The sequence below is a fragment of the Callithrix jacchus genome, chromosome 15, assembly GCF_049354715.1.
Source record: "Callithrix jacchus isolate 240 chromosome 15, calJac240_pri, whole genome shotgun sequence".
Lineage (NCBI taxonomy): Eukaryota > Metazoa > Chordata > Mammalia > Primates > Cebidae > Callithrix > Callithrix jacchus.
In genome coordinates, this window is record NC_133516.1 from 92,930,307 (window position 1) to 92,957,647 (window position 27,341).

General features: G+C 42.4%; 1 protein-coding gene and 1 long non-coding RNA gene across 2 annotated transcripts; one reads left to right on the top strand and one right to left on the bottom strand.

Moving 5' to 3' along the window:
- Positions 1-976: 976 nt before the first annotated feature.
- RPL24 (ribosomal protein L24) lies at positions 977-6,962 on the bottom strand. Its single transcript, XM_002758855.6, has 6 exons — positions 6,917-6,962; positions 6,727-6,802; positions 6,084-6,194; positions 2,890-3,026; positions 2,264-2,327; positions 977-1,101 (listed from the first exon to the last, which is right to left on the bottom strand). Exons 1-6 carry the CDS (start codon positions 6,919-6,921, stop codon positions 1,021-1,023), a joined length of 474 nt encoding a protein of 157 aa, XP_002758901.1. The 5' UTR covers positions 6,922-6,962; the 3' UTR covers positions 977-1,020.
- A 102-nt stretch (positions 6,963-7,064) lies between these two features.
- Positions 7,065-17,271, top strand: LOC144579611 (uncharacterized). The gene is made up of 3 exons (XR_013527702.1): positions 7,065-7,297; positions 16,510-16,593; positions 17,027-17,271. It is a non-coding gene; the product is annotated as an uncharacterized LOC144579611 (long non-coding RNA).
- The last annotated feature ends 10,070 nt before the right edge of the window (positions 17,272-27,341 follow it).

The following is a 27,341-nucleotide window of genomic DNA, read 5'->3' on the forward strand; positions in this document are numbered from 1 at the left end:
TCCAGTTGTATCCTTGCAACTTGGCACAGGTTGGCAGGTAAAGACGATCTTTCTGCAGAAGTACAAGCCTCTTCTTCACATGTAAGTTTTGATTACTACTATTTTATCACATCTTAAATATATAAATATCTTGAGTATCAGTTTATTCAGACATTTTAACACAGCTCTGGGAAGCACCCAGCTCAACTACTCTGGGAATTTAGCTAAGGATACTCTTTACTCAAGCAGCAATGCTTTTCATTTAGGCATTACTTTCTGAAAATAAGAGTGGATTGATACGGCTGAGAGCTTAAGCACCTTCAGCTCAGCTATTAGCAAATGGTAGGTGATATAACAATGGCTAAAGCAAACCAATATAAACTAAATTTGTCTATCACGGGAAACGGTAATTTAACAAGAAAATCATTTACATCCTTTGTTTTGAGACGGGGTCTTGCTCTGTCGCCCAGGCTGAAGTGCAGTGGCACAACTTCATCTGCAGCCTCAACCTCCCTGGCTCAAGCTATCCTTTCCACTTAAGCTTCCCAAATAGCTTAGACTATAGGCACCTGCCACCATGCCTGGCTCACTTTCGTGTTTTTGTAGACATGGGGTTTCGCCGTGTCACTCAGGCTGGTCTTGAACTCCTGAACTCAAGTGATCAGCTCACCTTGGTCTCCCAAGTGTTGGGATTACAGGTGTGAGCCACTGCATGAGCAACATCCTAATACAGCCATGTAACCGAAAAGTTAAGGCAATGAAGTTTTTGTAATGTGCCCTATACACCCCAGCTAAGGTAGCATCTGACTATACCCATTTTCTTACATCACTTTGCTTAACCTCTCTCCAAGGAAGAAGCTTACTTTAGGATGCATTATTCCTGAGCAAGACTTTTTAATAAAATAGCTACATATTACATTCTTAACTTTACTAGTTCACCTATGACCATGTAAAGTCCAACATGCCTGTTAGGAGAATAAAAAAATCCAGCACAATCTAGAGTTATAATCCAATCTTTATTTAAAAATCTAATCTGCCAGCTTAGCGTTTTCCACCAACTCGGGGAGCGGAAACTTTCACAGGCTTCACAATCTTTTGCTTAGGTGCTGCCTTTGTAGGTGCCTGTAAAAAGATAATGTGACATTATTCCACAAAACTTTTGTCACCCTATTATTACCCATCTTTCGCATCCAGATTATTTATGTATCTTAGATCACTTTCTTAATAATTTAACTGTATTTCTAGTGCCAATCTTTTAATGTGAATCCCCTTAACTATTTAAAGCCCATCTTTACAATGAAAGACAGAGTAAGACACCATCAGATTGGAGGAAAGGAGACACAACCAAGTGCAGTGCATGATCCTGAAATGAACACATCCTAACAGAAACTCACTGAAAAGTTCTCAGTAACAGTACAGTGTTGACTCAGCTTTTCTCAATGTTATTAATGTAGATAACCATAGTAACTAGCTTTCAAAACTAGGCCGGGCGCAGGGGCTCATCCCAAGGGCACCAAGGCAGGTAGATCGCTTGAGCTCAGGAGTCTGTGGCCAGCCTGGGCAACAAGGCAAAACTATCTCTATAAAATACATATTAGCCGGGTGTGGCAGCGCTTGCCTTAGTCCCAGCTACTTAGGGGACTGAGGCAGAACAATCACCTGAGCCCAAGAGGTTGAGGCTGCAACAAGCCCTGCACTCCAGCTCGGAGTACAGAATGAGACCCTGCGTCAAAGGAAACAAAAACCAAAACACAAAACCAAAAGCCACCCTTTATTTTCCCAATTCCTAATAGTAACAGATGCTTTTTTGGCTATCGAGCAGACCACCTCTCTGGAGACCAAGTAATCAGTTCTAGACATCATTTCCAATTGAGCCTTGCACTCAATTCCTTAAAAGTGTGAAACTTTCCATTTATCACAATTTAGATTGAAAATAAATTTTCTGGCCAGGCGCGGTGGCTCACACTTGTAATCCCAACACTTTGGGAGGCTGAGGTGGGGGGATCACCTGAGGCCAGGAGTTCAAAACAACCTGTCCAACATGGTGAAAACCCTCTCTACTTAAAAAAAAAAAAAAATTAGCTGGATATGATGGCACGTGCCTGTACTCCCAGCTAAGGCTGGAATATCGCTTGAACCCAGGAGATGGAGGTGTGGAAGTGGCAGTCAGCCGAGATCACGTGCCACTGCACTCCATCCTAGCCAACAGAGAGATACTATCTCAGAAAAAAAAAGAAATTTTCCTGTTTTATTATTTTAAGAAGTCAAGAAACCCCATAATTACCTTAGCAGCAGCCATTGCAGTCTTTTTAGATGCTTGCTTAGCCTTTTTTGCTTCCTTGGCAGCCCTGTGGGGTAAAAACAACTTAAGGCAAAAGCACTTTACTCCTTAATGGTACAACTTATTATTAACTAGGAGTTAGACAGTACTAGACAAGTACAATGATCATATATTTCTTCGTTCCCCACCTCCATTTATTTTAGGCTAAATCCAAGGAGTTTGTCAATAATTTTCATTAACCACCAAATCAGCTTAACATAGACTATATGCCAACATTAATTAGTTAAGACCCAAACCTAAAATCCATCCCAACAGGTGAAATGCTCATAATGAAAGCGTTCTGGCCAAGCGTGGTGGTTCACGCCTGTAATCCAGCACTCTGGGATGCTGACGCAGGTGAATCACGAGGTCAGGAGTTTGAGCCCAGCCTGGCCAACATGGTGAAACCCCATCTCTACTAAAAATACAAAATATAAGCTGGGCGCAGTGGCACTAGACTGCAATCCCAGCTACTCGGGAGGCCAAGGCAGGAGAGTTATCTTGAACCCAGGAGGCAGAGGTTGCAGTGAGTGGAGATTGCGCCACTGCACTCCAGCCTAGGTGACAGAGCAAAAAAAGGCATTCCTCACCTGATAGCTTGTTCTCGTTGAGCCTTTCTAACTTCAGGTTTCTGATTCCTCTTGGCCATTATATCAGCAAGAGATGCACCAGTAATGGCTCTCTGGAATTTGACTGCTCGGCGCGTTCTTTTCTTTTGAATTTCTTCCTGCAAAATAAAGTTGGGGGGCACACTAAGGAACCTTCCTTCAAGAATTTAGAGGGAGGAAAAATTAATTCTAAGGTTCATATTCAACAAAAATTTCAGTTATTTGAAATGAAATAAAACATGTTTTCCACTTATGGATTAAGCCCTTTATTACGAATCCTAGCCATTTTTTTAACTGAATAGACAAAAAAAAAACTCTAAGAAAAATGCTTATTGCATGGACTGCAGTAACATAAATGAAGACTGTTTACACTTTTAACGATTGACATATTGAAAACAATTATGAAACTTTAGTTCAGCTGTTTTAACTCAAAAGCCAGTCACTAGGAGAAATACTCAAGTTAGACAATTACTTAAGAGAGCCACCAAATGTTAGGTAGGGTATATTTAAGAATCAAGGCAGAGTGGAATCTAACCTAACATTTTCTGTAGATTCTATACTGGAAACCTATACTACAGTGTTTATGAGACAACGATCTTGCAGTGCACCTTCAAGTCCAAGAACAAAGTATATTTGAAAAATTGTTTATTAAGGCACAGAAATACAAAATTACGTTAAAAACTTTTAGCAAAAATAAGGCACATTGGTGTTTTACAGACATTCTAATTTTAAACTTTTTAGAAAGATTAAATCTTATTGTTTCTACAGTAAATGGCAGTATTTACTTATTTAATATTTTTATCTCAAACCCATACTTAAAACATTTTTCTTTTTTTTGAGACAGTCTTGTTCTGTCGCCAGGCACCAGACTGGAGTGCAGTGGTGCAATCTCGGCTCACTGAAACCTACACCCCCTGGGTTCAAGCAATTCTCCTGCCTCAGCCTCCCAAGTAGCTGAGACTACAGGCACGCGCCACCACACCCCAGCAAATTTTTGTATTTTTAGTAGGGATGGGGTTTCACCATGTTGGCCAGGATGGTCTCGATCTCTTGACCTCGTGATCTGCCCGCCTCAGCCTCCCAAAGTGTTGGGATTACAGGCATGAGCCACCGTGCCCGGCCTACTTAACTTTTTTTCTTATTGCGGTAAAAACATAAAGCTGACAATCTTAATCTTTTTTTTTTTTTTGTATTTTTTTGAGACCAAGTCTTGTTCCACTGCCCAGGCTGGAGTGCAATGGCATCATCTCAGCTCACTGCAACCTCTGCCTCCCCGGTTCAAGCACTTCTTCCTCAGCCTCCTGAGTAGCCGGGATCAAAGACACCGTAACCATGCACATCAAATTTTCCTATTTTTAGTACAAACCGGGTTTCACCATGTTGCCCAGGCTGGCCTCTAATTCCTGAGCTCAGGCAATCCTCCTGCCTTGGCCTGCCCAAGTGCTGAAATTACAGGTGTGAGCCCATCTTCTATTTTTTTTAAAACAGAAGCTGAGTCTTCGCTCTATGTTGCCCAGGTTAGTTTCAAACTCCCGGCTCCAAGCTCAAGGGATCCTCTTGCCTGCGCCTCCCGAAGTGCTGGAATTACAGGCGTGAGGCATTGCACCAGGCCCATTTTAACTTTTTAAATAATTATTTAGCGGGGATGGATTGGCTCACGCCTGTAATTTCAGTACTTTGGATGGCCAAGGCAGAAGGATTGCTTGAGCCCATGAATTTGAGATGAACCTGGTCAACACTGTGACCAGCACTTTGGGAGGCCAAGGCAGGTGGATCACAAGGTCAGGAGATGGAGGCTATCCTGACCAACATGGCGAAACCCTGTCTCTACTAAAAATACAAAAAAATTAGCTGAGTGTGTTGGCACATGCCTGTAGTCCCAGCTACTTGGCAGGCTGAGGCAGGAGAATTTCTTGAACCCAGGAGGTAGAGACTGCAGTGAACTGAGATGGCGCCACTACACTACAGCTTGGGTGCCAGTGGGAGACTCCGTCCCAAAAAAGGAAAAAAAAAAAAAATCAGCTGGGCCACGGTGGCATGTACCTGTGGACCACTGGGTAGGCTGAGGTGGGAGGATCATTTGAGCCCAGAAGGCTGCGGCTGTAGCGAGCTGTCATCTTGCCACTGTTCTCCAGCCTTGGCAACAGAGAAACTGTCTCCCCGCCCAAAAAAAAGAAAGAAAAAAACATATATAGTGGCCTTATGTTCATTCACAGTGCTGTGCAGCTATCACCATTATCCATCTAAATAACTTTTTTTTTAAGGTCTCCTCTGTTGTCTAGGCCGGCCTCAAGCAATCCTCCCCACTTGGCCTCCGGAGGAGCTGGAGTACAGCTACTGCCACCAAGCCTGGATTTGCTGTGACACTGATGTGTAAGTTATGAATCCCTAACGTCAACTGTTTTGGGGATAACTTAGAAGTGGAATTGCTGGGATAATTTTTATATTTACCCTTTTGAGAAAGCACCAAATGGTTTTTCACAGCTGCTGCATCGTATTTAGCAATGCACAAAGGTTCCCGTTTCTCCCCATCCTCACCAACACCTGTAATGCTTTTCTGAACAGTCACCCTAATAGGCGCGTCACATCCACTTTTAAGTTCTTCCTTATTCTTAACTTTCAACATATTTTATGTCTGATGACATTTATTTCTCACAATACCTAGAAAAGTCCTTCATCAAAAAGGTGCTAAGTCTTCCCAAGCCTCCTGAATACTAGTCCTACCATGGCGCTCAAACTTTTTCTCATGTACCTCCTTCACCCAGCTGAAAGGACACTTAACAAAGACCAGAAAAACCATTATCTTGAGAACGAACCAGTATGGTGGACTGGTTCACAGTCAACTGATGGCTACGTTAGGACTAATCCTATAAATATTGTAATCAAAACCAAATTATGGCAACTAGTCAATTTCCTCCCACTGGAAAACTTGAGCCTTTCCACCGTGCCCTATAACCCAAATGTGCTTAACGTTATTTATCTGACTTTAAAATTTCAACTCGGTATTGCTGTTAGCCTAAGATGTATAGAGACAGTTCCTATTTCACTGATGCTTTACAGTTCAGGAACGCTTTTGCATACAGTCTGGTTTAATTTTACAGAGCAGAAAACCAACGTTCAGGGAGCTTAAACAACTTAAGAGATAAGCCCCACAACATCAAGGCCATTCCACTTACCGACTGTCCCTTTTTGTGCTTTCTTCTGTAGAGGACAGTCCAGTTTATCTGCCGAGGATTCCTCTTGGAAAGGAACGCCGACTCGCATTTTGCATTAAGAAACTGAAAAACCTAAAGTGACAAACTCAACGGTATTACATAGTCAACTATACAAAGTATAAGAAGCTGAATGAGCTTGAAATCCTTAGATCAATATTCTAGTTCTGGCTTCTCATTTTATAAAACTGAGGCCCACAAAGACCAAAAGGCAGGTAACTGTGCTCATAGCGAAGGGCAGGGTGGTGCGTCCTTTTGGGAGGCGTTCTGCTCTTGTCGGTCCTGGGATTCCAAGAGAAAACTGCCAGTTATCTCAGTAGCTCAAATAATTTACTGTGAGCCGGTCGGACATCAGGAGGGGTTTATGTACATAAAGTTACATAAACCTACATCAGTTATATAAACCCCTCCTGATGTCCGACCGGCTCACAGTAAATCACGCTGCTTCACTTAGAGGCTTCTGGTCCTAACGACCAGTCCACAGAGCATCCATGAAGCCTTCCAGAAACCAAGGGTGATGCGGGGAATGAACCTGTTTGAACCGAATTAGACCAGCCTTTCCTCCGGAGAGTACAAGAAGTTAGGTTAAACCGACGCGGCTTTTTACCTTCCCGTCGGTCCTGGCGTAGCGCCTCCCGTGTCCGGGGTAGATCTTGTACCCGCTGAAACTGCACAGCTCGACCCTGCAACAAAAAGTGAAAGTCCATTAAGGAGAGTGTCTACAGCCATGCCCCGGACGTTGGAGAGGCGTTTTGTCCGAGGATGTAAGCGGATTGGGACCCACCGGTCCTGCTTACTTCATGGCGGCAGGTCCACGGGAAGAGAAAAGATGGCGAAGAGAAGGAGAGAATTATGGGAAGAGACCGTATAAAGTCGTGGCGCGGGTGGGGGCCGGAAATCTCCCCCAATTCCCGCCGCTTCTTGATGACGTCATCACCGCGAGGCGACTGATCTGTTTTTCCTTGACAACTGACTTCCACTAGTGGAATTCCTCCAGAGGCTGCTGGAGGACTCGAGCCCAGAGGGGCTGCCAAAAAGGCAATCAGTTGGTTTCTGAGTCATTCTATCTCTCCTACTGCCAAGTGTTCTAGAGCCATCTTCCGGCTGCAGGGAATGTGAACTAAGAGAAAGGTGTCCTCTCTCTTTTCATAAAGAGACCCAGAGACGAATGCCCGCAGGTAAAACAAGTCACATTTTGCTTTCCCTATTTGCTCATTTCCTCAACCAAACAAGTTAATAGTTTAGCCATTTGTAAGAAGGTGATGACAACCGAACCGTCTCCCAGGCTGTGCGAATCCAACAGTGCACGGTGGTGCTTTGCATTAATTATAATTAACATTCATTGAGCGCTTTCTCTGTGCCAGGAATTATGCCAAAGGCTTTGCAAACATGAGCTCATTCAGTTTCCAAAATTTCTATTGAATACCCGCCTAAGAACTACAATTCGGAGCTGTTCCTAGTGAAGCAGTTTGAGCCCTGGGAGGCCGAGGGCTCAATCTGTTGAGCCCTTCTATGATGTTACATATTTCATCGTCTGACAAGGAGTGGCCAAAGGCAATTCTTGAGTTCTGTGGGAGGCTGGAGTATATGACTAGGAAACAAATGTAATAATTGATTTCTGCTTTCTGTGTATGCAACTCTAAAAAGCTTTTGTAAGATGTCTGGTTGAAGAGATTTGGAATGTCTAATAAGGTGGCTGACTGATGTTAGGAAAACCGTACAATTATGTAGGGACCAGTCTTAAGAATGAGTTAGGTGTCCGGGCACGGCGGCTCACTCCTGTAATCCCAACACTTTGGGAGGCCGAGGCGGGCGGAACACTTGAGGTCAGGAGTTCGAGACCAGCCTGGCCAACGTGGTGAAATCCCGTCACTACTAAAAAAAACAAAAATTAGCTGGGCGTGGTGGCACGCGCCTGTAATCCCAGCAACTCGAGAGGATGAGGCAGGAGTATCGTTTGAACCTGGGAGGGGGAGGTTGCAGTGAGCGGAGATCGCGCCACTGCGCTCCAGCCTGGGCAACAAGAGCAAAACACTGTCTTAAAAAAAAAAAAAAAAAAAAAAAAAAAAAAGAATGAGGTGGCGGGAAGCGGCGGCTCACACCTATAATTCCAGCACTTTGGGAGGCCGAGGTAGGCAGATCACTTGAGGTCAGGAGTTCGAGACCAGCCTGGCCAACATGGTGAAACCCCGGTCTCTACTAAAAATACAAAAATTAGTCGGGCGTGGTGACGCGTGCCTGTAATCCCAGCTACTCGGAAGGCTGATGCAGGAGATTCGCTTGAAGCCAGGGTGGGGAGGTTGCAGTAAGCAGAGATCCCACCATTGCACTCCAGCCTGGGAGACAGAACGAGACTCCGTCTCAAAAAAAAAAAAAAAAAAAAAAAAAGAAAGAAAAAGAAAAAAAAGAAGGGACTTTATAGAATCAAAAAACAGAGCAAAGAGTGGAAATGTGACAGCCTAACTAACATTGACCAGTTGTCGAGAATACTTTGTACACTTGGAAGAGTTGTTTTCTCAGACTTAAATGGCTTGATGAATTTAATAATTCTGACATTCATCCATCTCTGTTCTAAATCATGGCTGATTGAACAAACGTTTGGTCATTTTAAAAAGTCTTTCTGAAATAGTCCTGGCTTCTACAAGATCCAAGGTACAGCTGTGTTTAGGTAGCTGGTGGAACCAAGATCCACCTGCAGGAATGCAGTCCTTTTTGCTCTGCAGAACCTCAGAATTCATAGTCCCTTCCCAATATTTTAGAAAGATTCTGTTTTATTGTTCTTTGAAATCACGTTTGGCCTGACTGGTTCTGTGGAAGAAATGCAGGAAACTGGGTCTTAGGGATTTGGGCAGTATTTTATTCTTTTCTGGTGGGCATTCTTGAGCTGGTATGTCAGGGTTCCTTGTAACACTCCCATAACAAACTGTGCTCAAAATGCTCTTAGAATAGGGAGAAATTATGCAGAGAGAGACCCCTAAATGAATTTGTATTATACAGTGTCATAAAGTACAACTTGTGACACCATCTATAAATTATTGCTGACTTTATCCATGCTTTCTCTTTTATCATAGGCAAAAGGTTCAGCTACACTCTATTCTCTTTTTATTCATTTATGGAGCAATACTGAACCAAACTTGGTGCCCTTTTCAGCCTCTGTACCTCCTGAGAACAGTGTGTGCTTCCCTTCACAGTTTCTTCACCCATTTATACATATTTCCCCACTATATTAGTTTCCTGTGGTTGCTGTAACAAATTACTGTGGACTTGGCAACAACACAGATACTTATTTTCTCATAGTTCTGGAGGCTGTAAGTTCAAAATCAGTATCCCGGCTGAAATTAAGCTGTCTGTGTGCTCTCTGGATCAAGGATCTAAGGGAGAACATGTTCCTTGCTCTTCCAGTTTCCACTCATCTAAACCACTCTTGAAATTTTAACCCATTGCAACTGTTAGATCATAAATGTTTATTGTTTTAAACTATATTTTGGGGAGTAATTTGTTAACATAGAAATAGGTAATAGAGGAGGTAAGGAAAAATTGACAATGGGGGCTTGGCAAATGGTGGTGTCATTTATCAAGAGAGACAGATAAGAGGAAGGGAGTAGGTTTGTCAGAGAAAGAGTTAATTTTATGGGGTGTTTTCTTTTGTTTTGTTTTTGAGATGGAGTTTCATTCTTGTTGCTCAGGCTGGAGTGCAATGGTGCCATCTTGGCTCACAGCAACTTCTGCCTCCTGGGTTCAAGCTATCCTCCTGTGTCAGCCTCCCAAGTAGCTGGGATTACAGGCATGCACCACTACGCCCAACTAATTTTGTATTTTTCAGGGTTTCTCCATGTTGGTCAGGCTTGTCTCAAACTCCTGACCTCAGATGATGCCCACCTCGGTCTCCCAAAGTGCTGGGATTACAGGTATGAGCCACTGCACCCGGCCTGAAAGGGTTACTTTTGAAAACGCTGGGTTCTAGATGCTGATAGGTATATTAAAGTAAAACTGTAAAAGTAAAAGTGGGAAGTTAAACATGCTCAGAAGAGTGTTTGTAATCAAATTTATTTGATTTTATTACATTTTTTTGAGATAGGGTCTCACTTTGTCTCTCAGGCTGAAGTGCAGTGGTAGATCAGCGTTCGCTGCAGCCGCTATCTCATGGGCTCAAGTGATCTCCCACTTCAGCCCTGTGAGTAGCTGGAACTGTAGGTGTTTCACATCACGGCCAGCTAATTTTTGTACTTTTAGTGGAGACGGGGTTTGACCATGTTGCCCAGGCAGGTCTTGAACTGGAGTCAAGAGAGCAGCCTGCCTCAGCCTTCCAGAGAGCTGGGATTACAGGTGTGAGCCACCATGCCCAGCCAAGAATATATTTTAGTAGTAATGAACTTACGGTGACAGAATATGTGGGATAATATCACCTACTGTCACAAGCTGGCTTCTCTGGAAACCAGAGAAACAGTTACTGAGACCGAGTTTTGGGTTCAAGATATTTGTTACAGATTAAGTCTCATAAAAGAAGCGGGAGAAAACAGTTTTAGGCAGAGGAAGAAGTGGCATATGTTATAGGCCCAGCCAAACCTCAGTCAGGCCAGGTGCTGTGGCTTATGCCTGTAATTCCAAGGCAGGAGGATTGCTTGAGCACAGCAGTTTGAGGCTAAAGTGAGCTATGATCATGCCACTGCAATCAATCAATAAACAAACCTCAGTCAACCCAGTCAGGAGCTATGGAACAGTTATTGCCTGTTGGAGTGTTCTGTGTTGGATGAAATGGTGAAGCCTCTTTATACTTCTGCCTTGCTCAGTCACCACAGGTGTGCTGTCCCAGAGAGGTCATGACCTCAAGTGAGGGGGTACTCAGCAGCTGAGCCAGGCCCTACTGATGGCTGGAGGATGTTGGTGCCGGTGCTGCCCACTGTGAGTCAGCAAGGCCTTGCTCGAAGGGAGATCTGGATAATGTGTTTCCGTGTCTACCACCATAGAAATCATGACTAGAGTGAGTCATCAAAAAAAGAATCAGGATAACCAGGCATGGTGGCAGGCACTTATAATCCCAACTACTCAGGAGGCTGTGGCAGGAGAATCACTTAAACCAGGGAATCAGAGGTTGCAGTGAGGTTAGATCGCACGACTGCACTCCAGACTGGGTGACAGAGCAAGACTCCATCTCAAAAAAAAAAAAAGGATCAGGAAATACTAATATTTAAAGGATAGGTGAATGAAGGAAAATAATCAATTGAAGGAGGCTGAGCAGATGGGGCAAAGAAGATAGAGATCCGTAACAGTAACCTCACAGAAGGTTATGGAAACACTTTGACAGCACTAAAAGCCACTTAAAGTTCAAGTAAGACAATTTCAGAAATGTATAAACATGAATGCCTTTGCAGTGACTTAAGTGCGATTCTGGTGTTTCCTTATAAAAAATACTTCCTTCTCAGGTGTGGGAAGGATTCTATCGTTTTAGACTTTGCCATCAGAGTTCTCTGCAGGGTTGCAATCTTGACTCAGGTTTGACTTCAGAAAGTGCTTTGAAAGGGAGGCCACGTTTGGTGGCTTACACCTGTAATCCCAGCACCTTGGGAGGCCGAGGCAGGTGGATCACCTGAGGTCAGGAGTTCAAGATCAGCTTGGCCAACATGGTGAAACTTCATCTCTACTAAAAATACAAAAAAAATTAGCCAGCTGTGGTGGTGGGCACCTGTAATCCCAGCTACTTGGGAGGCTGAGGCAGGAAAATTGCTTGAACTGGGAGGCAGAGGTTTCAGTGAGCTAAGATCGCACCATTGCACTCCAGCTTGGGCAACAACAGTGAAACTCTGTCTCAAAGAAAAAAAAAAGAAAGAAAGATGGTGGCCAGAAGTGGGTAATGGTTGAAGCTGGATATTAGGACCAGGGTTCATCAAAATAGTCTTTATATTATTATATATGTTTAAATTACTTTTCCATAATAAAAAGTTTCAAACAATTACTGTGTGCCTTGGGACTGATAGATTTGTGTCCCACAATTCAGTGCTGAAAAATAGAGTAAGCACCACTTGTATTATTTTGCAATTAAAAAAATACTTTATGGAGGCTGGGTGCAGTGGCTAACACCTGTAATCCCAGCACTTTGGAAGGCCGAGGCAGGCGGATCACGAGGTCAAGAGATCGAGACCATTCTGACCAACATGGTGAAATCCTGTCTCTGCTAAAAATACAAAAATTATCTGGGTGTGGTGGCACGTGCCTGTAGTCTCAGCTACTTGGGAGGCTGAGGCAGGAGAATTGCTTGAACCCAGGAGATGGAGGTTGCAGTAAGCTGAGATCGCACCACTGTACTCCAGCCTGGCAACTGGCAACAGAGTGAGACTCTTGTCTCAAAAAAAAAAAATAAAATACTTTATGGGAAAAATCCCCATACTTTATACAGGAATACTTATAGCAGCTTTATTCATAATAGACAAATACAGGGAACAGCTTAGATGCCCATCAGTAAGTGAATACATAAGCAAACTATAATATATATCAATGTACTACTACTTAATAAAGTAGAATGAACTGTTGATTTACACAAAATTGATGAGTCTCAGACATTATCGTAATTGAAAGACTTACATTAAAAGTACATACCATATGATTCCATATATATCAAGTTCTATGTCATGCAAAATAACCTATGGTGGGGGGAAAAATCAGAACACCAGTGGCCTCTGGGAGGGGAAGAACTGACTGGAAAGGGGTAGAATGGAACTTTCCTTGTGAATCATAATTTTCTATATCTCTTTTCTTTTTTCTTTTTGGAGACAGAGTTTCACTCTTTTTGTCCAGGCTGGAGTGCAATGGCACAGTCTTGACATACTGCAACCTCCACCTCCTAGGTTCAAGTGATCCTCCTGCCTCAGCCTCCCAAGTAGCTGGGATTACAGGTGCCTACCACCACACCAGGTTAATTTTTGTATTTCTAGTAGAGACAGGTTTCACCATGTTGGCCAGGCTGGTCTTGAACTCCTTACTTCAGGTGATGCACCCACCTTGGCCTCCCACAGTGCGGGGATTACTGGCATGAGCCACTGCACCTGCTCAGTTTTCTGTATCTTGATGACTTTTGGTTTAATAACACAGTTTATCAAACTCAAGGGATGCTCATTTAAGATTTGAAAATTTCAGTGTATGTAAATTTTGCTTCAGCAGAAAGGACACTAAATAAATATTGAACAGTAGTTAATGAAATACATGCTGAAGTATTTAGGGAGAGATGTACTTGTCCATTAAAAAACATAGTGGGCCCAGCACTGTGGCTCATACTACTAATCCCAGCACTTTGGGAGGCTGAGGTGGGTGGATGGCTTGAGCCCAGGAATTTGAGACCACCCTGGGAAACATGATGAAATCCTATCTCTACAGAAAAATACAAAAACTAGCTGGGTGTGATGGTACATACCTATAGTCCCAGCTACTTGGGAGGCTGAGGTGGGAGGATGGCTTAAGCCTAGAAGAGGAGGTTGCGGTGAGCCCAGGTCATGCCACTGCACTCCAACCTGGGTGACAGAGCCAGACCCTGTGTCAAAAACAAAACCAAAAAATGATAGACTGATGGACAGATAGATGGATACAAAAATTAGCCCAGTGTGGTGGCATGCTCCCTGCAGTCCTAGCTACTCAGGAGGCTGATTTGGGAGGATCACTTGAGCCCAGGAGGTGGAGGTTGCAGTGAGCCTTAATTGTGCCACAGCACACAAGGCTGGATGACAGAGCCAGACCCTTTCTCCACATCATCCTTCCAAAAGAAAAAATCCAAGTGTAAGTAAATGAATGTTTATTGAACAATTCTTTGAATTTTTATGTATGTTTGAAATTTTTCCTATTATTTAGGGAAAATAAAGGGAGACATCTTCTGGAAGAAACTGGAAGAATTTGGCTCAAAAAGGCAAATGCAGGGCCGGGCGCGGTGGCTCACACCTGTAATCCCAGCACTTTGGGAGGCTGAGGCGGGTGGATCACGAGGTCAAAAGATCGAGACCATCCTGGTCAACATGGTGAAACCCTGTCTCTACTAAAAATACAAAAACTTAGCTGGGCACGGTGGCGCGTGCCTGTAATCCCAGCTACTCAGGAGGCTGAGGCAGGAGAATTGCCTGAACCCAGGAGGCGGAGGTTGCGGTGAGCCGAGATCTCGCCATTGCACTCCAGCCTGGGTAACAAGAGCGAAACTCCATCTCAAAAAAAAAAAAAAAGGCAAATGCAAGAAAACATGTTTTTTATTTGTTCGTTTTTGTTGTTGTTTTGAGACAATATCTCCCTCTGTCGCCCGGTTGTGCAGGGGCACAATCACAGATCACTGCAGCCTCAAATTCTTGGGCCCAAGTGATCCTCCCGTCTCAACCTCTCAAGTAACTGGGACTACAGGCATGTGCTTGGCTAATTACTTTTGTCTTTTGAAGAAGTGAGGGCTTTGCTTTGTTGCTCAGGCTGGTTTCAAACTCCTGGCTTCAAGTGATCCTCCCACCTCAGTCTCCCAGTGTTGGGATTGTAGATGTGAGCCACTGTACCTGGCCAAAATATGGTTTTAAAATATGATTTGGTATGGAATGATTGCTTATTTTTTACATACTCCATTGGTTCTTTCTCCTGTGCCCAAGCTGAAAACCTTTCTACTCTTCCACTGTCTAACTTCCTACTGAGACTTTACTTTATATAGAACACGAATTAGTAAACTTTTTCTGTAAAGGGCCAGATGGTAAATATTTTAGGCTCTATGGGCTAAGGGGCAAAACTGAGGATATTATATAGATACTTGTAGAAAAACAGGGAAAACCAATTTCCACAGCATTTTCACTGATGAAATTCAAAATGTAATAATATTGAGTATAAGTTTTTGAAAATCTGGTATACTAATCAGAAGAATGAAATTTTTCGGGGGGGAGGAGGTAGAGAATAACATTTTTCTTAATTAGGTTTCAAAGTTCTTAATCCCTATCAAAATCTATTGCAAATGTTCATCTGTGTATCATGATCTGAAATGAAATTTTACAGATTTTGTCTTTGAAAAATATCTTTTCATATAGGCATTGCCCAATATGATGTCGATCCAAGGCATATGATTTAAATTAAGCATATTTTGTTCTTGGAAAACGATTACAGAAGGACATTATTCTCTTGATATCTGCCTTTTAGCATGTCAGATGAATCATTGAATCATTTCTAACTGATAGCTAGGTGGAAGCTCCTCAGTTGCAGAGTTAAATGGATTTTGAAATATGAAAATTTCCTTGTGTTTGCAGAGATCGGTGAAACACTACTAAAACTATAGTTTGAGCTGGAAAAATATAACCACTGCAAACCTGTGCAAGGATGGAGAGCTTGCTTTTTGTTTTAACTTGTGACTCAAATAATGTTAGATGTCAAAATGACTTCATCACAATAAGTTTTGCATGTCAGTACTGTTTTGCTTTTTAATTTATGTTGACTTTATTAAGAAGCATCAAATGATCAAAATTAGCAAACTAGCAAGAATGAATTAAAAAGTCAGTCAGTCAGTAGTGTAAACTAAAAATAGTTGGCCTGCTGCCAACTGCATAAACGAACCCTTCATGGCCAAGGGGGCCCAGAACAACTTTTAAAATGGAGTTTCTGACCATAATAGTACAGGAAGTCAGACATGATTCATTACACTCCCTCCCTTTTGGAGTTTAGATATAACTGACCAGCAGTGATGTTAAAGAGATCATACGCCTGACAGAATGGACTTTTTGTGGCAATAAGATATCAAGTGATACACAAGGCCTAAGGCCATGTCAGGTAAGGGTTAAGTCATACACCCCTACACTAAAAGAATAAACTGTTTCTTTTGCTGTGCAGAAGCTGTGGGGTTTGATTAGGTCCCATTTGTCTATTTTGGCTTAAAAGTGGGTGAAGGATATGAACAGACACTTTGCAAAAGAAGATATACATGAGGCCAACAAACATATGAAAAAATGCTCATCATCGCTGGTCATTAGAGAAATGCAAATCAAAACTACATTGAGATACCATCTCATGCCAGTTAGAATGGTGATCATTAAAAAATCTGGAGACAACAGATGCTGGAGAGGATGTGGAGAAATAGGAACACTTTTACACTGTTGGTGGAAGTGTAAATTAGTTCAACCATTGTGGAAGACAGTGTGGCGATTCCTCAAGGACCTAGAAATAGAAATACCATTTGACCCGGCAATCCCATTACTGGGTATATATCCAAAGGATTATAAATCATTCTACTATAAGGACACATGCACATGAATGTTCATTGCAGCGCTGTTTACAATAGCAAAGACCTGGAACCAACCCAAATGCCCATCGATGATAGACTGGACAGAGAAAATGTGGCACATATACACCATGGAATACTATGAAGCCATCAAAAATGATGAGTTCGTGTCGTTTGTAGGGACATGGATGAACCTGGAAACCATCATTCTCAGCAAACTGACACAAGAACGGAAAATCAAACGCCGCATGTTCTAACTCACAGGCAAGTGTTGAACAATGAGAACACATGGACACAGGGAGGGGAGCATCACACACTGAGGTCTGTCGGGGGGAAATAGGGGAGGGACAGCGGGGGGTGGGAAGTTGGGGAGAGAGCATGGGGAGAAATGCCAGATATAAGTGATGGGGAGGAAGGCAGCAAAACACACTGCCATGTGTGTACCTATGCAACAATCTTGCATGTTCTTCACATGTACCCTAAAACCTAAAATGCAATTTAAAAAAAAGAATAAATAGAGTATGTTATAGGATCTGAGTATAACACCCATGAGTAATTCAGAGTAATTTTTATGTCATGATAAAATTATTTTGGCTCCCAGCTGGCTAATAAAAAGTAATTATTTTAACTAAAAAAAGAAAAAGAAAACAATAAACTGTGTTGTAACTGCCACAAGATTTTTCCTTTTCTCTAACAGCTAAACCATCACTGGCCTAGAGATAAGCAATATTAATACAATTGTAAGCCGGGCGCAGTGGCTCACACCTGTAATCCCAGCAGTTTGGGAGGCCGAGGTGGGTGAATTGCCTGAGCTCAGGAGTTCGAGACCAGCCTGGCCAACATGGTGAAATCCCCATCTCTAAAAAAAAAAAGAGAGAGAAAAAAATGTAGCTCACCATCAGACACTGAGTAACTGATCCCCATTCCACCAGCTTTGATTAGGTAAGAGACTGATTTTAGTAACTTTCTCCTGATAAGAAGATCACCAGCCATGGACTGATTCTTGCAAGCTTGCAGAGGCTGCACACTTGCATGCCTTCATATCTTGAAAATACCTTTTGACATATGGGAGCTAACTTTAATGCGTTGAAGTGTTAAATCTCCACTCCGAAGTGAACATCGACTATATGTTACATGAATGTTTGTTCAATACCTATGTGTCAGGATCACCTTTATGAATGGTCATAGTTTCTCCAGTAACCTGTTGAATATGTATGTTTACCCAAACTGTTCAGCATAAAGCTCCTACCCCAACCACTCCTCCTTTGAAGTGCCTGTCTCCAGTCTCTCTGGAGGCTATGCTTCTCAGCCTATGGGATGGCCACCTTGCAGGCTTCAAGCCTTTATAAGACATAAAGTCTTTCTTAATTTATAGGTCTTGTGAATTGTAAAGTTAACAGTGATTAAGAGAAGTTCTTTTCATTTAGAAAAATTTCAATCTTGGCTTAAAAAAATCACAATAAAATGTTATCATTGCTAAGTTATCCAATGCTGTATAGCAGGGCAAGGCAGGATATTCTGCTATTTTGACCAAAAATTCGTGGATTAACAAGTTAACTCCATGAGGATGAATGAATTTTATCACTGATACTGCAGATTTAATAAGAGATGTACATGGTAAGTTCACATGTTTTCCACAAACTATGTTATTTAATAGTCCCATGATGTTATAACCATAGGATTTAAACACCTTACATTTTTATAAGCGTTGTAAATCTGTCAAGTCTTTCTCTTTTTATATCATCAGTTGCAACATATCAAGAAGATTCTATTTCAGGTGTACTTAGTGTTTTTTCACCTTCTTTAAAAATATTCTCACCCGTTTCATGCAGCTATTTATGGAGCTAATTATTCAGTCCATTCAACCATTGACTCCTTGAGTAAATAGGAACAGATTAGCAACATCAATAACAACTGTCAATTCAGTACAAACTAAGGAAAACCATTTAGAATCACTTTCTCTGCTTTTTTTCCTAATTGAAATTTTTTTTTTTTTTTTTTTTTTTTTTTTTTTTTTTAAGAGATGGGATCTCCTGTGTTGCCTAGGCAGGATTTGAACACCTGGGCTGACTCAGTTCCCTGAGTAGCTGGGACTACAGGCATAGGCCATCTCATGTGGCTAACTTAAATTTATTTTTAAATTTACAATCCATGTTGTTTCACATATCCTTAACACTTTAAGCAGCTGTACTCGCCTAAAGGCTAATGGTTTTAAGCAAAGTGTTTTTCTTTTTTAAATTAAAAAAATGTTATTTTTTAATTAAATTTAAAAAATTTTAAATTACTATATGCTTATTGTTTGTCTGTTTTTTGAGACAGAGTCTTGTTCTGTTGCCCAGGCTGGAGTGCAGAGGGCACTGTTGGCTCACTGCAGCCTCCACCTCCCAGGTTCAAGCAGTTCTCTGCATCAGTCTCCAGAGTAGCTGGGATTACAGGTGCCCGCCACCATGCCTAGCTAATTTTTTTGTTTTTTTAGTAAAGATGGGTTTCACCATCTTGGCCAGACTGGTCTTGAACTCCTGACCTCGTGATCCACCTGCCTCGGCCTCCCAAAGGATGACTGCTTATTCTAATAACATTAACATATAGCATTCTTTTTACCACATATATAGTTTCATTTGCATAATAATCACAATGCTTTGTCATCAAATTTGATAAAATAATGCATGCTTCACTGTACCTTAGAGATGGGATATTTTGCCAAGCGTCGTGGCTCACGCCTGTAATCCCAGCATTTTGGGAGGCTGAGGTGGGTGGATCATAAGGTCAGGAGATCGAGACCATCCTGGCCAACATGGGGAAACCCCATCTCTACTAAAAATGTAAAATTAGCTGGGCATGGTGGCACGTGCCTGTAGTCCCAGCTACTCGGGAGGCTGAGGCAGGAGAATTGCTTGGACCCGGGAGGTGGAGGTTGCAGTGAGCCGAGATTGTGCCATTGCACTCCAGCCTGGCGACAACATGAGACTTTGCTAAAAAAAGAGAGAGAGAGAGATGGGATATTTTAAGTCCACTTCTCTCTCTCATTATTTTCTTTTTTAGAGACAAGGTCTGGCATTACCCATGCTGGAGTGCAGTGGTGTGATCATAGCTCCCTGCAACCTTGAACCCCTGGCCTCAATGGATCCTGCCACCTTACCCTCTGCGTAGCTGGGATTATAGTGTGTGCACCTATTTTTTTTTCTTCACATGAGGGGTATCTACTGGTAATAAAAATGATAAACTTTCAGGGTGTGGCAATATGCATGCTAACTGTGATTTGTAATGGCAGTGTGAAGTGATGAGAATGGTCTCTGGTCATGACTACTCTGCTACAGTGTAAAAGCATCCATAGACAGTCGATAAATGAATAAGTATGGCTGTATTCCAATAAAATTTTTCTCATGGACACTGAAATATGAGTTTCAAATAATTCTGTGTCACAAAATATTAATTTTTTTCTAGCCATTAAAAATGTACAAAGGATAATTTGCCATGCCTGAGAGCCATGTCTGACCTGCTTCCTGCTGTTGGACAATGCAAATTGTCAGGAAGCAGGTCAGACATGGCTCTCAGGCCATAGTTGGCCAACTCCTGCTAGAGAACATCTATACATAGCAGGCTTTTGAGTGTTTTTGTTCGTTTGAGATCATGAAAAGAAATTAGTATTGGCCAGGTACAGTGGCTCAGGCCTGTAATCCAGCACTTTGGGAGGCTGAATTGGGTGGATCACCTGAGGTCGGAAGTTCAAAATCAGCCTGATCAACATGGAGAAAACCTGTCTCTACCAAAAAGACACACAAAAAATATCCAGGCATAGTGGCGTATGCCTGTAATCCCAACTACTGCAGAGGCTGAGGCAGGAGAATCACTTAAACCTGGGAGGCAGAGGTTGTGGTGAGCTGAGATCGCGCATTTGCGCTCTAGCCTGGGCAAAAAGAGCTAAACTTTGTCTCAAAAAAATAAATAAATAAAATAAATTAGTATTTTAAAAGAGATTGTATTCATATTCCTTCTGTGTGGTAGATTTTGTATTGTAGTTAAATAGAAAACTAGCAATTTCAAAGTTTTAGAAGTCCAGTTTTTTTTTTAATCCCAAAGTGCTGGGATTACAAGAAGTCCAGTTTCTAAAGAGAAAAACACATTTGCCTTTCTCAGCATACTCAGCATACCAATATATATTACATATTTCTGTGTTCGATATTACCTTCTCTTGACTGGAAAGGTAAAATCTGTTTTGTTTTGAGACGGAGACTTGCTCTGTCAACCAGGCTGGAGTGCAGTGGCTCAATCTCAGCTTACTGCAACCTCCGCCTCCCAGGTTCAAGCGATTCTCCTGCCTGCCTCAGCCTCCTGAGTAGCTGGGATTACAGGTGCATGACACCACACCCATCTGATTTTTGTATTTTCAGTAGAGATGGGGTTTCACCATGTTGGCCAGCATGGTGTCGATCTCTTGACCTCATGATCCACCCACCTCGGCCTCCGAAAGTGCTGAGATTGCAGGCATGAGCCACCCCTCCCGACCATGTATTCCACATATATGTGGTAGGGGGAGCAGAAGGCCTAAATACATTTCCATCAATGAAACACTGCAAGGAAACACCCCAGTATGATTACAGACTATCTCTGTGTAGTGAATTTATGGGAGATTTTTATCTTTTCCTTGTATAAATGTTTAAAAATTTTAAAATAACATGTTCTATAAAAAAAAAAAAGGTGGAGCTGCACAGGGTGGATCACTCATGTAATCCCAACACTGTGGGAGGCTGAGGTAGGCGAATCACCTGAGGTCAGGAGTTTGAGACCAGCCTGGGCAATATGGTGAAACCCCATCTCTATGAAAATTAGCAATACAAAAATCAGTTGGGTATTGTAGTGCACTCCTGTAGTTCCAGCTACTCAGGAGGCTGAGGCAGGAGAATTGCTTGAACCGGGTGGCAGAGAGGTTGCAGTGAGCCTTAATTGTGCCACTGCACTCCAGCCTGGGCAACCAAGCAAGACTTTGTCTCAATAATAATAATAATAATAATAATAAATAAATGTATGCTATATTATGATCATCATTATTATTTGAGACAGGTCTCACTCTGTCGCCCAGGCTGGAGTGCACTGCAGTCTTAACTTGTGGGGTTCAGGTGATCTTCAGCCTCCCAGGTAGCTGGACCACAGGCATGTGCCACCATGCTTGGCTAATTTTTGTATTTTTTGTAGAGGTAGGTTTTTACCGTGTTGCCCAGGCTAGTCTCAAACTCCTGGGCTCAAGTGATCCTCCTGCCATGGCTTCCTGTTGGAAAGTGTTGGGATTGCCCGTGTGAGCCACTGCACCGGGTCTATTTTAAAAATTTTTTCAGAAATTTTTTTTCTGAGACTGGGTTTTGCTCTATTGCCTACGCTAGTGTGCAGTGACCTGATCATAGCTTATATCACAGTCGAGACAGGAATAATCTCAAATACCTGGGCTCAAGCGATCCTCCTGCCTCAGTTTCCCAAGTAGCTAGAACTACAACTTTGCGCCACCACACCTGGTTAATTTTTATATTATTTTTATAGAAACAGGATCCCATTATGTTGCTCAGGATGGTCTCAAACTTCTGGGCTCAAGTGATCCTCCCACCTTGGTTTCCCAAAGTGCTGGGATTACATGCATGAGTCACCATTGTTAGCGGTAGAGGGTCTTGACTGCAAGTTGTCCCGGTTCTTGGTGTTTTAAACGAAGAATTGGACGAAATGCATGGCAAAGCAAGTAAAGAATGAAGCAATGAAAGAAGGCAAGCAGATTTATTGAAATGAAAGTACACTCCACAGTGTGGGAGCTGGCTGGAGCAGTGGTTTAATAGCCCCAATACAGTATCTTCTCCTGTTCAAACACCCACTAGAGGCTTCCCATTGGCCACTTGGTGCTTGCTTCACACCACGAAGTGGTGGCCCGCGATAAGTCTGATTAGTTGTGTAAAGCAACTAATCAGAGGCTGAACTTACAAAGGTCCCACTCCAGTGCAGACATCTGATTGGCAAAAGCAACCAATCAGAGGTGAAAGTGAAGTTACAAAGTTGCACTTCTATGTAAATGAAGATGGACCACCATCAGAGGCTGAAGTTACATAGTTACATTCCCGTGCAAAACAATAGTTACAGAGTTACACTCCCATGCTTTTTGTAACCAATAAGAGGCACTTTCAATTTCCCATCTGCCACACAGAAAAGATGGGGGTTTCTTACCTAGGCATGGAAAGTTAGGGTTTTCTTTTGAATTTAGTTTGAGCAACAGCCTTAGGTTCCCTGCCTCCAGACCGTATTCTCCTGCCTCACCATTCCTGGTCATGCTGTTTTATTTTTTATTTTTTTGAGACAGAGTCTCACTCTGTTACCCAGGCTGGAGTGCAGTGGCACGAACTTGGCTCACTGTAACCTTTGCCTCCTGGGTTCAGGGAATTCTTCAGCCTCAGCCTCTTAAGTAACTGGGATTACAGGTGTGTGCTACCACACCCAATAATGTTTTGTGTTTTTTAGTAGATGCGGTGTTTCACCACATTAGCCAGGCTGGTCTCGAACTCCTGACCTCAGGTGATCCTCCCTCCTCGGCCTCCCAGAGTGCTGGGATTATAGGCGTGAGCCACTGTGCCCTGCCTATGCTATGTTATTTTTAAAAATAAAGTATATAGGCCGGGCGCGGTGGCTCACGCCTATAATCCCAGCACTCTGGGAGGCCGAGGTGGGTGGATCACGAGGTCAAGAGATCCAGACCATCCTGGTCAACAAGGTAAAACCCCGTCTCTACTAAAAATACAAAAATTAGCTGGGTGTGGTGGTGCACGCCTGTAGTCCCAGCTACTCGGGAGGCTGAGGCAGGAGAATTGCCTGAACCCAGGAGGCGGAGGTTGCAGTGAGCCGAGATCGCGCCATTGCACTCCAGCCTGGGTAACAAGAGCCAAACTCTGTCTCAAAAAAAAAAATAAAATAAATTTAAAAATAAATAAATAAAGTATATCTTGAAGGACAAAAGTAAAGTCTAAAATTATATTTCAACTCCTTTGGAGATTTGTATTCAGATTAATTTAGCTTTTAAAACTTGTATAACATTCTGTGCACAAGTAGATTGGCAAGAAAGCTATTCTAATAATCATTGTAGTTAGAATGCTTAGATTAGCTACACTGGTATATGCGATACTGGACCAGCTCTTTCATTATGATAGGCACATAATTCACCTATACTCTGAATTTTCTTTCTCTTAAGAGAAATTATCTTCATTAATTCATCAAATTTTTCTTAGCTCTAACTGATATCAGTCAGTGGAACCCCAAATGAGGTAGATGATTACATAGAATTTCAGAAGGGAAGACTTCACTATTTAAACACCGTTTGCAAGTTGATTACCCCTTTCTCTACCTTGTATTAGTCAGGGTTCTTCAGAGAAGCAACCAGTGGGATAGGGGTGTGTGTGTGTGTGTGTGTGTGTGTGTGTGTGTGTGTCTGTGTGTGTGTGTGTGTGTGGTTTATTTATTTATTTTTTGAGAAAGCATCTGGCTTTGTCACCCAGGCTGGAGTGCAATGGCATGATCTCGGCTGACTGCAACCTCCACCTCCCTAGTTCAAGCAATTCTCCTGTCTCAACCTCCCAAGTAGCTAAAATTGCAGGCACCCTCCACCATGCCTGGGTAATTTTTTGGTGTGTTTTAGTAGAGATAGGATTTCACCATGTTGGCCAGGCTGGTCTCAATCTCCTGACCTCAGGTGATCCACCTGCCTGGGCCTCCCAAAGTTCTGGGATTACAAACATGAGCCACCACCCCTGGCCTGTGTATGGTTATTTTAAGGGATTGGCTCACATTATTATGGAGGCTGCCAAATTCAAAAACTTCAGGGTGGACTAGCAGGCTAGAGACCCAGACAAGAGCCAATGCCATGGTTCAAATCTAAAAGGCTGTCTGTTGCAGAGTTCCTTTCTGCTCAGTGGAGGTCAGTCTTCTATTCCATTCAACTAATTGGATGAGGCATACCCACATTATTACATCATGGAGGGCCATCTGCTTTACTCAAAGTCCATGTATTTAAATGTTAATCTGCAAGATCACCTTCACAGAGACATTCAGAATAATGTTTGACCTCATATCTGGGCACCATGGCCCAGCCAAATTCACACATAAATTTACCATCATACCTCCCCATTAAAAAAAAAAAAAAAAAAAAAGGGGCCGGGCATGGTGGCTCACACCTGTAATCCCAACATTTTGGGAGGCCAAGGCAGGCAGATCATCTGAGGTCAGGAGTTCGAGACCAGGCTGGCCAAGAAGGGAAACCCTGTCTCTACTAAAAAATACAAAAATTTGCTGGGCACTATGGTGAGTGCTTGTAATCTCCTACTTGAGAGCCTGAGGCAGGAGAATCCCTTCAACCCCGTAGGCAGAGGTTGCAGTGAGTTAAGATCGCTCCATTGCACTCCAGCCTGGGCAACAAGACTGAAACTCCTTCTCAAAAAAAAAAAAAAAAAAAAAAAAAAAAATGCCCAGGCATAATAGTTCACACCTATAATCCCAGCACTTTAGCAGCCTGAGGCAGGAGGATTACTTGAGGCCAGGAGTTCAAGACCAGCCTGGGCAACATAATGAGACCCTGTTTCTATAAAGATAATGAATTAAAAACAATTTTAATTAAGAAAATGAATCAAGTCTGGTGACTTAGAGCCAAGAAAAGGAAAAAAAAAAAAGAATTAAGTCAGAGGTGGAAGGAAAGAACAAAACTATCACTCATAAAGTTCCGAAGCTTTTAAGCATTAGAAATCTTCCAGATAGAAATTAAAGTTAGAATTTTTAAAAATATCTATATTATTCTATAAAAAATAAAGAACGTGCTCACTTAATTTTCTTTCCTTTTTCCTTCCTCCCTCCCTCCCTCCTTTCTTTTCTTTTTTTGTTTTTGAGACGGAGTTTCATTCTGTCGCCTAGGCTGGAGTGCAATGGTGCAATCTCGGCTCACTGCCACCTCTGCCCCTGCCCCCCACCCCCCACCCCAAGTAGCTGGGACTTTATTTTATTTTTTTGAGACAGGGTCTTGTTCTGTTGCCCATGCTGGAGTGCGGTGGCCCCATCTTGTCTTAGGGCAGCCTCAACTTCCAGGGCTCAAGCGATCCTCCCGCCTGCCTTCTGAGTGGTTGGGGCTATAGGCACACACCACCATGCCCAGCTAATTTTTGTATTTTTACCAGAGATGGAGCTTTGTCCTGTTGCTCAGGCTTGCATTCTTATTTTTAAGTAAGTCTTTGAAATCCAGTGTGTATTTTACACTTACAGCACATCTCATTTAGGACTAGCCACATTTCTAATACTCAGTAGCCAAATGTGGATAGTAGCTAGCATATTAGACAATGCATCTTTAAGGGATGAGATTATCAAAACTTTCACCTTGTATTTTACATATTTTTTTGTTTTCCTGAATGTTTAAAAAAATCATATGTTGCTCATGTAATCAGAAAACACAATAAAAGTCAACTGCTCTGAAGTCAGAAAGAATTATGCTTTTATGGGGTAGGTGTTACACAATAGTAAAAACCAAACAGTAGAAAAGGTTATATACTGACAGTTCCGTGTGTGTTCTCCGTGCACTTGTCTAGAAGAGGGGTCACAACTTTTGTAGGTTATGGTCTTTCAAAAGTGGTCAGTAAACCAAAAAAACTTAAAACCAAAGTCAAAGAATTCAACAACAAAATTCCATAGTATTTAGACAGAGGGCTAATTACTTTGCCGTGTTATAGCGAGGCTCTGTCCAGGCTTCTTGCCAGGAATTAGTGCTAGACTCATAGGAAGCTCTTTGAAGGAGAGAAAAACAACACAGGCTGGGGAATAATTGCTCCCACTACCCCTCTGGAGGTAAACTGGCAACCTATCATCCCTAAACCAATGAGATTTCAGGAGGATGGACAGAATATTTTTTAATATTGAGACAGAATCTCACTCTGTCATGAGGGTTGAACTGCAATGGCATGATCACAGCTCATTGCAGCCTCAAACTCCGTCCTGAGCACTCCTCCCACCATAGCGCCTGCAGTATCTGGGCCCATGGGCTCATGCCACCATACCCAGCTAATTCGTTTTAATTTTTGTAGAGACAGGATCTTTCTATATTGCCCAGGCTGGTCTTGAATTCCTGGGCTTACATGATCCCCTGCCTCAGCCTCCCAAAGTGCTGGAATTATAGGCATGGGCCACTGTACCCAGGCTACTCAGAACATTCTTAAAGCAACAATCCTAAATAGAATGCAGTGTCAGCTGGGCACAGTGGCTCATGCCTGTAATGCTAGTACGTTGGAAGGCTGAGGCAGGCAGATCACTTAAGGCCAGGTGTTTGAGACCAGCCTGGCCAACATGGTGAAGCCTCTTCTCTAATGAAAATACCAAAAAGTACCTGGAAGCGGTGGCTTGCACCTGTGGTACCAGCTACTTTGGAGGCTGAAAAGAGTATTGTGTGAGCCTGGCAAGTGGAGGTTGCAGTGAGCTGAGATTGCAGTCACTTTACTCTGGCCTGGGTGACAATGGGAGATTGCCTCAAAAACAAACAAACAAACAAACAAAAAGCCCCGCAATGAGAGGGCCGAAAAATGAGTTAACCAACTGAACATGAAATTCTAAAATGTTCATTTTTTCCCCCTGTGTATCAGCTAAAAGAGGTGGAAGTATAAATTAATTTCAATAATATTTTTCAGGTTATTTAGGTAAAGTAAATAAAAACTAAATAAACCAGAGGAAGTTGTGTTTTATTTAAAAGAGTAGTAAAGGAATCCTTGAGATTTCTATTTAATCTCTTTTGAAGTTTTTCTGAAAGGCAGTAGAACTTTTATAAAAATGTTTCATTATATTCTCAATAGAAAATTAAGTGGCTGGGTGTGGTGGCTCATGCCTATAATCCCAGCACTTTGGGAGGCCAATGCAGGCGGATTACTTGAGGTCAGGAATTAGAGACCAGCCTGGCTTACATGGTGAAGGGCCCATCTCTACTAAAAATACAAAAATTAGCTGCTGGGTGTGGTGGTGCACAC